A 13,509-nucleotide genomic window follows, 5' to 3' on the forward strand; every position below is an offset into this window, starting at 1 on the left:
AGGAGGATCCTAAACTCAAGACCCACAAAGTTTCCCAGTATAAGAGGCATAAGAACTAATATAAATTAACCCCAGGCTTCAGAGACCTGTATCCTGAGCCTTGATGTCAGGAAAGCATACCAAGACTGTGCAGCATTATAAATATAGTCATTCTCCTTTTGAACCTCAATGATATTTTCTCAATGCTTTTATCTTCTGGGTCTTTGTATAATGAAACCCTGATCCCAAAATCTGTAATTTTCTAATACTTGCTTTTTTTTTTTTTTTTTTTTTTTTTTTACCCTGCATGGTTAGTAATTTCATATATAGATATATAGTTGGGTTCATTTGCCTTTGTTTTATTCAATTTCAGGGTATTTTTTTCATCTTGTTTCATTTATTTTACTTATTTATTTTTTTCGAATAAAAGCACATTGATGAGGTTTGTAAAGAAGACTCATTCCCTTTCCTGTCCCTTCAACTTTACTGTTCATGCCCACTTCCTTTAATTAAATAGTTTGTTTAGTTTCTGGCTCTATTTCTTGTGTACCCTTTTTTCAAAAATAAGCATAGGAATATTTTTGCGTAGTAAAATATTCTACAATTCACTACAGCAGATCATAGAGATTTTTCTCATAAGTTTTGCAGCTGTGCAATAGTGTACCCTGTGTGTATACTAGATTTTAATTTTAAACCTGTTCTCTCTGATTGGGTATTGAGGTTGCTTCCATGGTTTGCCAGTAAAATAATATTGCAATAAATAACCTTGGATATTTGTGGGGGTTTTCATATTGTTAAAAATGAAACTTTAAAGAAATTTCTTAGAGGAATGATTGTTGGATCGAAAGGTAAAATGTGTCTATTTTATGCCAAATTCCCCTCAAGTGAGGTTGTACCATATTGATCATCCACCAGTGTGGTGTGAGGGGGGCCAGTTCCTTCACAACCCTGCCAAAAGAGTGTGTCCTCAAGCTTATGAAATTGTGCCAATCTGATAGGTAAAGAGTGGTATCTCGATATAGTGTTAATTTGCAGTTCTCCTGTGATAAGGGAATTGGGAATCTTTTCATGTGTAAAGGACATTTGGGAATATTTTTTTGAATTGTCTATTACTGGCTCTTGCACATTTTCCTATCTAGTCTTTAGTCTTTTTCTTTTTTTTCCCTTTGCATTTTAAAAATTCTTTATGAGAATGCTTGGGTGGTTCAGTCGGTTAAGCAGCCAACTCTTGATTTCAGCTCAGACCATGATCTTAGGATCATAAGATTGAGCTGCACATCTGGCCGTGAGCTGGAGGGTGGGAGTGGGGGTCTGCTTCTCTTCTCCCTCTACCCCTCCCCTTACTTGTGTGCACACAGGTGTGCTCTAAGATAAATAAGTAAGTCTTAAAAAAAAAAAAGTTCTTTATAAAGGAGAGGAGCACTTTATCACTGATATATGTTACAAATCTTTTTCTCTCAGTTTGTCATGTATCTTGTCACGTTGACTTTGGCCCATATAGAGATTCCTTTTTGCTTTCATGTACTCAAATTCCTGAGGTTTGAGTGCTAAGAAAGCTTTTCTTCACACCCAGTTTATATATAAAGGAATTTATCACTAATAGTCACATTGTTTCACTTGTTTCTTCTCCCTTTGGAGTTTAGAATGGTACATTGACTAAAAACGGTCTATTTAAGCTTCTCCATCCTCACTGGGGCCAATTTTGATAAACGTATTTTCCGAAGAAATTATCCATTTTATTTAGATCTTCAATTTTGTGGGCATAGGTTTGTGCAACCTATTCTACAATTTTTTGCTTCCCTTTCATCTTTCTTACGTTGTTTTCTGTGACTTATCTTTGAATCTTAAATTAGTATTTTGCTTATTTATAAAATTAAACAGCATTTTGATTATTGTTACTCTTTTTTAGTTACCTACCATATGATTTTTTTTCTTTATCTTTTGTAGTTCTTTTTTGTGTTGTGTTGTTGTTGTTATTCTGGAGGAATTCCTTTGTTGCTCTTTTTCTAGCTTTTGAATTAGGAACTCACGTTCATTATTTTTATTCATATGTAGGACATAAAATTTTCTCCGATCACTGTTTTAATTGTACACAACAGATTTTGCTTAGTGTTTTCATTCTCATTGCTTCTAGACATTCTACAATTTCAGTTTATGTTTCCTTTTTGACATAAACGTTCTTTATTTAGCATTTTTGATTTCTAATTTTTTAAGATTTTTAAAATTTATTTTAACTAGAGAGCAAGAGAATGAGAGTGAGAGCAGGGCTGGGGGAGGGCAGAGGGAGAAGCAGACTCCCTGCTGAGCAGGGAGCCCGACATGGAGCTGGATCCCATGACCCTGAGATCATGACCTGAGCTGAAGGCAGATGCTTGACTGACTGAGCCACCCAGGTGCCCCTAGAGTTTTTAATTTCTAGATGAAACTTCTTTTGGTTATGATTTTATTATTAATATTTAGATTTTATTGAATTGTGGTAAGAGATGGCTATTATTTTTGCTTTGTAGGAAGACTTTTTGTAATGTAATATATAGACAATTTGGGAGAATACTCTGTGAGTACTTGAGAAGAATATATATTCTCTATTACTGAGGTATAAGACTAGAAAAATAGATGGGAGAAGAACTAAAAGATTTGCCTAGTTAATTATACTACATTTAGTCCTTCAATATCTGTCATTTTGTCAACTTGACCTGTCTTAGACTGGGAACAGTCTTAAATATTTGCTATTAGTGATTTCTATTTCTTCTTGCAACTCCTGTAGTTACTGTTTTATAAAAGTGATTTGTATTATTTATCATACAGATATCTACCATTATATCTTCATTATTAATTGTGACCTTCATTGTTATAATGTTCCTTATTGTAGTTAATGCTTTTAACTTGAATTCTAAAATCTGATAAGAAGACTTATCAGATGCTGTCTTATTTTTTTCTGTCTGTTATGTCTTTGCCCAAGCCTTTACTTTTAGCTTTTTTGAGTTACTTTGTTTAAATGTGTCTATTCTTTACAGCTTAGAGTGGGGGTTTTCTTTATGAGCTAATTAGAAAATCTCAAGAGAAGTAAATTGCATTCATTTCTATATTTTAACTGTCATTATTTTATATTTATTGACCACATCATGTTTTATTGATTGTGGTTTTTTTCACTGTGTAGTCTGTTTTCTTCAGGGTTTTTTTTTTTTTTTTTTTTTTTTTTTTTTATGAGAACAACCTGTATTTATGTTCTAATGTTTACCTTTATACTGATACCTTTTATAAGGTCCTTGTTCACTTGCTAGCTTTAAGTGATATTCTGTGCCTCCCACTTATTACCAAAGCAACAATTAATCCTCGTTCCTACCTTTGTTCTACATTGACATCCACAAATATATTGAATGCTTACTATTAGTCCTTTTCTCTGGTCATCTCCTGGTTAAATTAAGGTTGGTTTAATTAAGCAGGTACCTCAGGAAGTTGTCTTGGATACAGTACTCCCCTGAGTTCTTGAATATGTAAAATTTGTGTACTTATGTGTATGTGTGTGTGTGTGTGTTGACACTTGAAAGATAAATTGGCATGATATAAAATTTGGTTCACTGTTTCTTTGAGATTCTTCATAATGCTGCTTCACTATTGTCTAGCTGTGTATGTTGTTCCTGAAATGTGATATCAATTTGATTTTTTGCCATTGTAAGGAATTTATCTTTTAGTCAGTTTTTCTTCAGTCTGTTAAGTCTAATGGCTAACTGGTATATTTCTTGAATTTGACTGTTCTGGGACAATGTTCCAAGTACATGGGGAGCCATTGCAACAATTAGGCATAGTTACTTTATTTCTGGATTATATAGTTTCAAGTATTTTATTATTTTCTTCTTCTTCATATATTCCAATTATACATATACTGGATTATCTTTATCTTCTATATTAATGACTATTTTCTGATTCTTTTACCTTTTGATTATCTCATTTTGTTCTCTTGACTATTGTCATGTCTTTCCCCTATAATCCCCACTATATTTTCAATTAAATCTATTTTCCTTGGGCAGCTTACAATTTAGTTTGAATTCCAAATGACATTTTTGTAAAAATGTATTTTCTCATTTTGGTCAACTTTATCTTTTTTTTTTTTTTGTCTGTTCAGAGCTTTTACATTTTTGATTCAAAAAGTTGTTCTATGTTTATGCATGCTTGTTTCAAAATATCTTGAGATTCATTACAATTTCCTCGTTTGTGGTTTTGTTTTGTTTTGTTTTGACAGAGGATAGCAAATTTCCATTAGCTGTATCATTTTAACTCTTATTTCTGATTTCTTAAAGTATGAATATTATGTGCTATTTTCTACTGATTTTGATTTTTTTTCATAGATGAGCAGTAACAGTTTTATATAAGCAAAACTAAAGGATTTTGGTGAGTTGCTACATTCTTAGTTTAGGATCACCCTCTTCTGTTTCTTTTGTGAAGTACGATTCTTTAGTGAATGACATCTTTTTTTTTTCCCCCAGGGAGAGTAGTTGGTATGTCTTATGGTCCTAGAATTCAATTTTGTTTTTGTTCCTGTAGATGCTTAATTTCTACTTCACGTTTCTTTCCTATCATAATCAAATTTCTAAGGGCCATTTCTTCCATTGAAGATTTTATATTGACATCAGCTCCCTCTTCTTAAGCAGTGCCTTCTCAAGACTACTTATTCTGCTCACTTCCAAACCCCTTCCATTCAGTCCCACAGTAGCTACATTCTGATCAACCAGGTCTGCTGAGGATGGGAATTTATCTTTCTGACGGTGGTTTTGTCTGTTTTTCACCGCCCAGCTCCTGGCACCCTCTCCTTTTTTCTGCATGCTCTCTACCTTTCTGATTCAGAATGGGCTCCTGAGCTGACTCTGCTGTTTTGGGGCATTTATGTCTCTATTTACATATAGCTTTTGAGTTCATTGTATTTTCTTTTCTAATTATGTTGTATGTATGCATTATGGGTGGTTTAATTGCTCTCTTAGTAGATATTTATGCCTTTTCAAGGTAAGCAGAGAGGTTCAATTTAGATGTCAGCTTTACACTTAAGAGCCCAGTATGCTTCAAAAAATAATTTTAAGTGGATGATGATAATAAGTAGATAGATCAATGGATGGATTCACATAGACTTAAAGAGGTTAAGAGGAAGCTGGTGTTGTACATTTCACAGGTCAAAGCATATATTTGCTTCCCAAATCTTACTTTACAGCCAGATCTTTCTAAAGCTCTAGGAATATAAAGGAAGTCACTAGGTTCATCACTTTCTGACCTTCAAATGAAGCTGCAAACTTAAACCACATATGACTTTTTCTGAATCTCTACCAGGCAGTTTCCTTTTTAGTGCCGTGCCTTCCAGGTACCACTTCTTGTCACCATCTCAAATAGATCACAGTATTCTTCCATTTTTAAGCTAGCATTGCAGAAGTTCACATCTATATTTGCTAGCTTTTTTCCAGGTAGGAAAGGGCCATTTGATGCCCAAAACATTATAGAGTACACATTTATTCATATATCAATATTGAATAGATTGTGTTAAAAACCAGAATGTATTCTTATAATACAAATACATTTTTGAATACAGGAAAAGAAGAGTTTATTAATAAGAAAAGGTCATCTTTTGTATGTTTTATTCTTACACAGTATTCTTTCCTTCCTTCTTTTTCTTATGAAAACTCGCACTGGGTCCCCTGGGTGGCTCAGCGGTTGAGCGTCTGCCTTCGGCCCAGGTTGTGATCCTGAGGTCTTGGGACCCAGTCCCGTGTCGGCCTCCCTGCATGGAGCCTGCTTCTCCCTCTGCCTGTCTCTGCCTCTCTCTCTCTCTCTCTCTGTCTCTCATGAATAAATAATAATAATAAAAAAAACTCACACTAAGGACTTTTGTATGAACTCACTTGTACTCCTAATGATGACCAAAACTCCTAAGAACTACTTGGAAAAAAGTTATAGATAACTTTTACAGAAAAATGTAATTATATTTTCTAATTTGTATACTATGTATGCAACAAAAATCGAATAAATATTGGAGGAAAAGATTTTTAATATGAGTATTAGCTATTAACATATTGTACACTATACTATTTGAACTAGGGAAACTTTGTATGTTTCTTATGTTCTGTTGTAGTGTCATTACCTCTAAAACACAATAGTAAGAGTCTAAATTTTAAAAAATATTAGTCCAAAATATGGTTAAAGGAAATTCTAGTCTCTGTCCTTATTTCTAATATTTTAGTATGTTGTATGCTTCCTAAACTCATCTGCTTTTCTGGCTTTGGAGAGCATTTTAAGCTGTCCACCAGGATGGGCCTCCACACAACCTTATATGAGTTAACATAACTCCTGCTGTGGCTCATACAAAACCGTGCCTCCAGAAAAGAAACAAAGCCTGACTCCAGATTTTGAACCATATTATTGAATCTATATCTTCTAAGATTCAAGATGCAGTAACACTCGGGGTGCCTGGGTGGCGCAGTTAGTTGTCTGTCTTCAGCTCACGTCATCATCCTGGGGTCCTGGGATCAAGCCCCATGTCAGGCTCTGCACTCCATGGGGAGTCTCCTCTCCATCTGCCCCTCCCCCCTGCTTGTGTGTGCTTTTTTTTCAGTCTCTCTCTCACAAAAATAAATAAAATCTTAAAAAAATAATAAAAGTATCTTGGAATTTTCTGTTGAAAAAATTAGCATAATATAAAAAAGAATATTAATACAAAATCCTACATCCTCTTTTTGTTTTAAAAATTAACATTATTCAAAGAGTTCAGTGTTACACATATTGGATGGAATATTAATGAAGTATGAGTACAAGTCATCTAATCGATACGGAGGGTTGTTAAAAAAAGCTTTTCTCAGTGTTCATTTTGAAAGTAATTTAGACTTTCAGAAAACTTGCAAAAATACTATAGCATTTCTATGTACCTCTCTTCTAGCTTCCCCTAACGTTAACATGTTTCATAACTATAATTACTAAAGCCAGGAAATTAACATTCATATGGACTATTAACTAATCTATAAACTTACTTAAATTGGCCAATCGTCCCATTAATGTCCCTTTTCTGGTCTAGGACCCCCATCCTACAATGCATTTAGTTTCTGTGTCTCAGTAGTTTCCCTCACACTGTAATGAAACCTCAGTTTGTTTTTCTATTTCATGACCTTGCCACTTTTGAAGAGTACTGACCACTTATTTTACAGAATGTCCCTCTAGGGATGCCTGGGTGGCTCAGTGGTTGAGTGTCTGCCTTCAGCTCAGGGCATGACCCCGGGATCCTGGGATCTAGTCCCACATTGGCTTCCTGGAGGGAGCCTGCTTCTCCCTCTGCCTATGTCTGCCTCTCTCTATGTCTATCATGAATAAATAAAATCTTAAAAGAGAGAGAGAGAGAGAGAGAGAATGTCCCTCTATTTGCCTTTGCCAGATGTGGCTCTCTATCTACCAAAAGGGCACAGCCTCCAGCCATACCTGATTATTCTGTGAGTGGATTCTTTACCCAAAGGCAACCATTATATTGATCTCCCAGGTCAAGTAACTTGAATCTATTTTGAAGAAAATAAGCTGGATTCATGAGTCCTTTGGGGAAATAGGTTACAGAATTGAGAAATTCAGAGATCAAATAGCGCTATCAGTGCTTAAGATAAAAAGTAACATGGAATCAAATATGAAGTGGCCTTTCCAGGACATACCCAAGATGAGCAAAGCAGCAACAACAGTCAGTGAAAAAGAAAGATGTGCACAATGAAATGGAAGTACACGATGGAAGATACAGATTCCCTGAGAAAAAAACAGAGACAGAGAAAAGCGGCTTAGTTTAAAAGATAAAATGAGTCAGACAAAAGGGATCTTTCTGAACTATCTTAAGGTAGCGTATCCTAGATTTCTTACATCTTTACAATGTTTGGATCCATTTCCAAAAGAAATACTGCCCTTGGCTTCTACAAGTTTCCTATTTGCAGCCTGAAAACTTCTTCTTGTGAGTCTTTGTTTTCTGCAATGAAAATGGACGTAACAAATATAAACAAACAAAAATAAATTGGAAAGATCAAATAAGTAAAAACTATAGCATGGGGGGCTGTGGCAGGATTCAGGCATAACTGGATGCCTCTTATCTTTTGATCCTCTTACAGGCTGGACTGATGACAAGTTAATCTCGACATTAACACAAACTTTTGCAGAGTAGATCATGATAGGAATATTTAATCACTGAATTTGCTCCATGGTTCTATGACCTGAAGAAAATCTCAATTAAAACAGTTTTTAATGCAGCATTAACCTTGTTGATCTCAAGTGTTTATATTCCCCTGTTGCATAGTATATGTTATTCTTTCATTAGTGTGACCTTAATCATTCTCAAATGTGTCAGGTATTGTTGAATACAGTACTCTAAATGACCCTGGACCCAAGAGCTCCAAGCTACATGCTTGCCTAATTGGGCAAATAGTAAAAAATTGGAAATTCTTTTTCTCAATTGTTAATTTTAAAGAGAAGCAATTGGTTTTTTAAAACTAATTCAAGTCCAAATAATTCATTTAAACAGTGGAAGATGATTCCTAACTTTCTTAACTTTTTACCATCAAGACATATACTATTCAGCTTATAATCTTAAGAGGTTTACTTTATGACTTGTTTTTTTTATGACTGAATAAAATCTTACGGTTTTTCACTAACATTCTATCCTTGACCTTTCTTTGCTACTCAGGAAAACATCATTAAGGGGAATACACACACACACATACGCACACACACACACACACATACACATTCATGCACATACACAGAGCATTTTATTCATTGGTTGTAGACTTGTACACCCATTCTACCACATTTACAAATGAACTGATATGTGTATCTATTATTGTTTTCTCAAAACATTCATCCATCAATTCCTTTTTGATATTTAAAATGAAGTAACAGCTCTTTATAAAAGAATACTAGAGGGGATCCCTGGGTGGCGCAGTGGTTTGGCGCCTGCCTTTGGCCCAGGGCGCGATCCTGGAGACCCGGGATCAAATCCCATGTAGGGCTCCCGGTGCATGGAGCCTGCTTCTCCCTCTGCCTGTGTCTTTGCCTCTCTCTCTCTCTGTGTGTGACTATCATAAATAAATAAAAATTTAAAAATAAAAAAATAAATTCCTTTAAAAAAAAAAAGAATACTAGAGCTATAATGTATCATCTTGTCTCAAAAAGAAGTGAAAAATTAATAAATTAATTAAAATGAAGGCTCCAAATTCAGACATATGCATTTAAAAATTGACCTATTAACTATTAGAAGCTTTTGGTATCTCTATTTCCTCATCTTATAAATTTAGGATTAAGTCAAGTCAAATCAAGTCAATTTTGAGGATTAAGTGATTTGTTTTCCTTAATGTACCTAAAATAATGCCTGGCACATAGCATTTAGCTCTCATTGTTTCTCTATCTATCTCTTCTCACCTTGGGGCAAATGTGGTAGAAAACATTTTAAAAAATATAAGTGCAATTTGTATATATCTGAAATAAAATGTTTAATATAAATTACTCTCCCCTCCCCCAAAAAGTTGTGAGCCAAGGATCATTAATAGTAAAAATACTTGAAGTACTTAGTGCTTAGACTATAAGTGTTGGTAACATATATTTTGTTTTGTAATGAATTAATAATTTATTTTGGCAATGTGGAACAGGCAAGTAAACAACATATATGGATATGTAAGGCAAAGCAAATCAGATTCCCCTTAAATTCTTTTTTTCTAAGATTTTATTTATTTATTCATGAGAGACACAGAGAGAGGCAGAGACGTAGACTGAGGGAAAAGCAGGCTCCATGCAGGGAGCCCCATGTGGGACTCGATCCCCAAACTGGGATCCCACCCTGAGCCAAAGGCAGACGCTCAACCACTAAGCCACCCAGGCATCCCACCCCCTAAATTCTGATGAATACTTTGTGATGGCAAGTAAGGCAGGATACTAAATAGTTTGTATTGCCAATCTGCAAAGATCAAGAATCAATTAACTCCATACTTTTGGGATGCATTACTTAGGATTAGTAATTTACTCAAAGATTCAAAGATAAGAAATAAGTGAAGAAATAGTTTACATTAAAAATTAATCTTAAAATTTTGACCATGAAATGTTTCCATGTAACAATACCATTAAGACATAAGCCAAAAAAAAAAAAGGGAGACAGAACCAGTCACATACAGTTAACACCATTAGCTGTTTACTAACCATGTTAGCTATATATTAGTGAGTGTGATTATTTTACATATTATTATATTCATGAGATGGTATTAAATCTGTTACAAATATGGATCCATGTATTCAGCTGTATTAATAATAAATATAGTATCAATTGTTATCCTCTGTATATTCTTTCACTTGAGCTCCTTGTAAAGGGCCCTCCGCAGATATCTGTCAAATGGATTCTTCTTTTTATAGCCAAATTCTCCAATAGCTTGGGGGATTTGGTGAAAACCATCTGGAATGTTAGTGTCTTTAATCTAAATTAAGTGTTGTTTATGCTGCGCTAAACAGAGTGTCTCGATTGATATCTAAATTGGTTAAGATCACTGGAAGCAGAATACAGGGATTTTAAATTCTGAGTTGTTGTTAGGGTAAATGAGTTAGCACATGGCAAGCTCGTCAGTACCTTTATCATAATAAATATTCAGTAATACCGTTATTATCTTTTTGAAAGAAAAATTTCTGAAGGTATTATATCTTTATTTAGACAGGACTAATTTGGTGTTTTTATGTTTATTAAGACATGACTAATCTAAGAAATATAAATAAAATCATAGCCTAGACTTGATGTTAAAACAAAAAAAAGAAACACTAGAAAAATATCTTCAGTATTTGTTAGGTTCCAATGACAGACACATAAAAGGAAATGCTGAGAAATTTGCCAAATAAGATTTAAAACATCGTGTTAAAGAAAATGTTCAACACAATTAAATCAAAACAAACTTAAAAACATATCTGTGACATCTGATAAAGGATTAATATCCTTTATAAGCAAAGAACTCATGAATTGACTTTTAAAAATGACAAATGTGCAAAAGAAAAAATAATTGCCTGAGGATAAACTTATAAAAAAATCCTCGAACTAGGTAACGACTCAAAAATGGTAACCTAAAACAACTATAAGCTGCCATTTTAAAGTCAATTTATTTGGTTTTTAAAATAATGATACACAGTACTTTATCTGCATATCCAAAAATTCAAAAGCTCTAAAAACTGCCTTTTGTAACTCATTTAGTAGCAAAACGTAACCTGACTTGGACACTCTGGAAGCAAAACAGAGCTACCTGATATGAAGTACTCCTCATTTGTACCTTTTAGTGCAAATCACATCATTTTGATTGAATAAATACTCTTGTGTTTGATTATAAAACTGTTTCCCCAGACTCTGCTTGGAGTCTTCTGGAATACAAGGCATTTGCATCATGTTAACTTCTGAAAATTAAAAAAAATTCTTAATTTCCAAACCTGAAGTTTGGGATGAAGAACTGAAGATTTGCATTTAATTTGACAATACATAAAAACAAAGTTATTCATAAACCCCCAGTGAGATTATGAATTGTTCTATTCTGTGAGTGAGGCCGTGATAATCTGGCAATTTATATCAAAAGCCACAAACAGGTATATGCCCTTTAATTCAAAATTCCACTTCTAGGAATTTATTATTACTAAATTACTAGGAAAATAATGGAAGATTTAGGTTTTAGTAAGTCCAACACAGATGGTATATAACAGATGAAAACTGGAAAGTCCCAAATATTCTGTTACAGAAGGTAACAGGCTTTAGCCATACCACAGACCACTGCTGTGCCACTTTCAAGTGATACTGTACAATAATGTTCATTCACATTGAAGATGCTTTTAGTATCTTGTTAAGTAAAAATATCAGGCTATAAAGATAATATGCACAATATGATCTAATTTCTTAAAAAATTATTTGTATTTATCGATGTCTAAAAATATTTAAAGGATATTTACCAAAATATTAACAGTGGTTATCTCTGGATGGCCATATTGCAGGATTTTTAATTTTCTTTTTATGACTATGCCTTGTCTACAGTTATGTGTTATTACTATAATAATAAAACTTTTAAGGGATCCCTGGGTGGGTCAGTGGTTTAGCACCTGCCTTCGGCCCAGGGCATGATTCTGGGGTCCCGGGATTGAGTCCCTTCTCAGGCTCCCTGCATGAAGCTTGCTTCTCCCTCTGCCTGTGTCTCTGCCTCTCTTTCTCTCTCTGTATATCATGAATAAATAAATAAAATCTTAAAAAAAAATAAAACTTTTAAATATACCATTTGAAGCATGTCAGTATATCTTACTTAGATTCCAAGTTTTATATATATAAACTTATACATGTATAACTTGTATGTATATACATATATAAAATTAATATCTATTAAAAAATAATATTCATATTTATAGGATTTAATAATTATAAAGGCTCAGTGTATTTGGAAAAACAGTATCATAAAGCAAAGCCTTGTTTTCAAATAGCATGTTTGTGCCTATAGAAGCATTTACAACATACTGAGATGAACACTGTGTATTATACTATATGCTGGAAGATTGAATTTAAATAAAAATTTTAAAATAATAAAAGATTTTTTAAAAGAAGCATTCCTAGCATTGTTATTTTAAATGTGTATTGTGAAAATTAGCCATGAAGAATGGGAAATATAAATCATATTGCCAAGGAAAGTGGATTTAAAATTTTAGACTTTATAAAAAAATATGCCTAGAGAGTATATTGGCAGCATTCAAATTCTGACCCATGTGGAGAGAACAGCAAGCTAACTATGTTGAATCGTGGGATGTCAATTGAGAATTTATAACGCCTTTGTTTCAGTCATCAGCAATAATTTGCTATCCTCAGAAATGTATTTTGACAATATGATCTTTATCCTGAAATACTCCTTTTAACAATACAAATAAATAAGAAACCTGTATGCACTTTCAGGAAAGCAATTTGTCTCTGTACTGCTTTGAGTGGTGATAACAGGATGACGTGCCATCCTACCACTTGGCATGGGATAAACAGCTAGACCCAGCAGTCTATCTGCAGAGAAGAGAGCTCTGTGTTTTAACTGCCAATTTTCAAGTCAGTGCTTATATTGCCTACAATATGCGTCAGAAATTTGGTGCTGACTCTGAACGCTTTATTCCACTTTGGTAGACTACCTCTGCAATCCATGAACAATTACATTGTATTATTACTTTTTATTAAAAATTGTGATATCTGTTGCTTATTTACTGAAAGAAGTAATTCTTTATTTTCCAGAGCTTCCATATGGCTGGGAAAAAATCGATGATCCCATATATGGCACTTACTATGTTGAGTAAGTCTTTAAGTTTCCTACTAATTTGTTATTTATACATTGTGAAACTGTGCTAGTATTTCAGTTATTGAGCATGTGTAGCTAACAACCCCTTTACTTCCCTTTCATCTTACTTTGAAATATCCACAAAGACTCTAGCAGCACCAGCTAGCTGTCTCTTCCTTCTCCAGCTGGCTAATTTGTCATTCTTTTCCTTTGACTCATGATTCTAAAA

General features: G+C 33.9%; 1 protein-coding gene across 13 annotated transcripts in view; it reads left to right on the forward strand.

The window, feature by feature from the left end:
• The window catches only part of MAGI2 (membrane associated guanylate kinase, WW and PDZ domain containing 2), a 1,325,593-nt gene that overhangs the window by 983,018 nt on the left and 329,066 nt on the right, over positions 1-13,509 (forward strand). For all 13 annotated transcript variants that reach the window (XM_077863874.1, XM_077863875.1, XM_077863880.1 and 10 more), the window contains exon 7: positions 13,238-13,295. In XM_077863874.1, coding sequence (XP_077720000.1) covers positions 13,238-13,295 — 58 coding nt within the window. The remainder of the gene's footprint in view (positions 1-13,237; positions 13,296-13,509) is intronic.

Source organism: Canis aureus, chromosome 21 (assembly GCF_053574225.1).
Source record: "Canis aureus isolate CA01 chromosome 21, VMU_Caureus_v.1.0, whole genome shotgun sequence".
Lineage (NCBI taxonomy): Eukaryota > Metazoa > Chordata > Mammalia > Carnivora > Canidae > Canis > Canis aureus.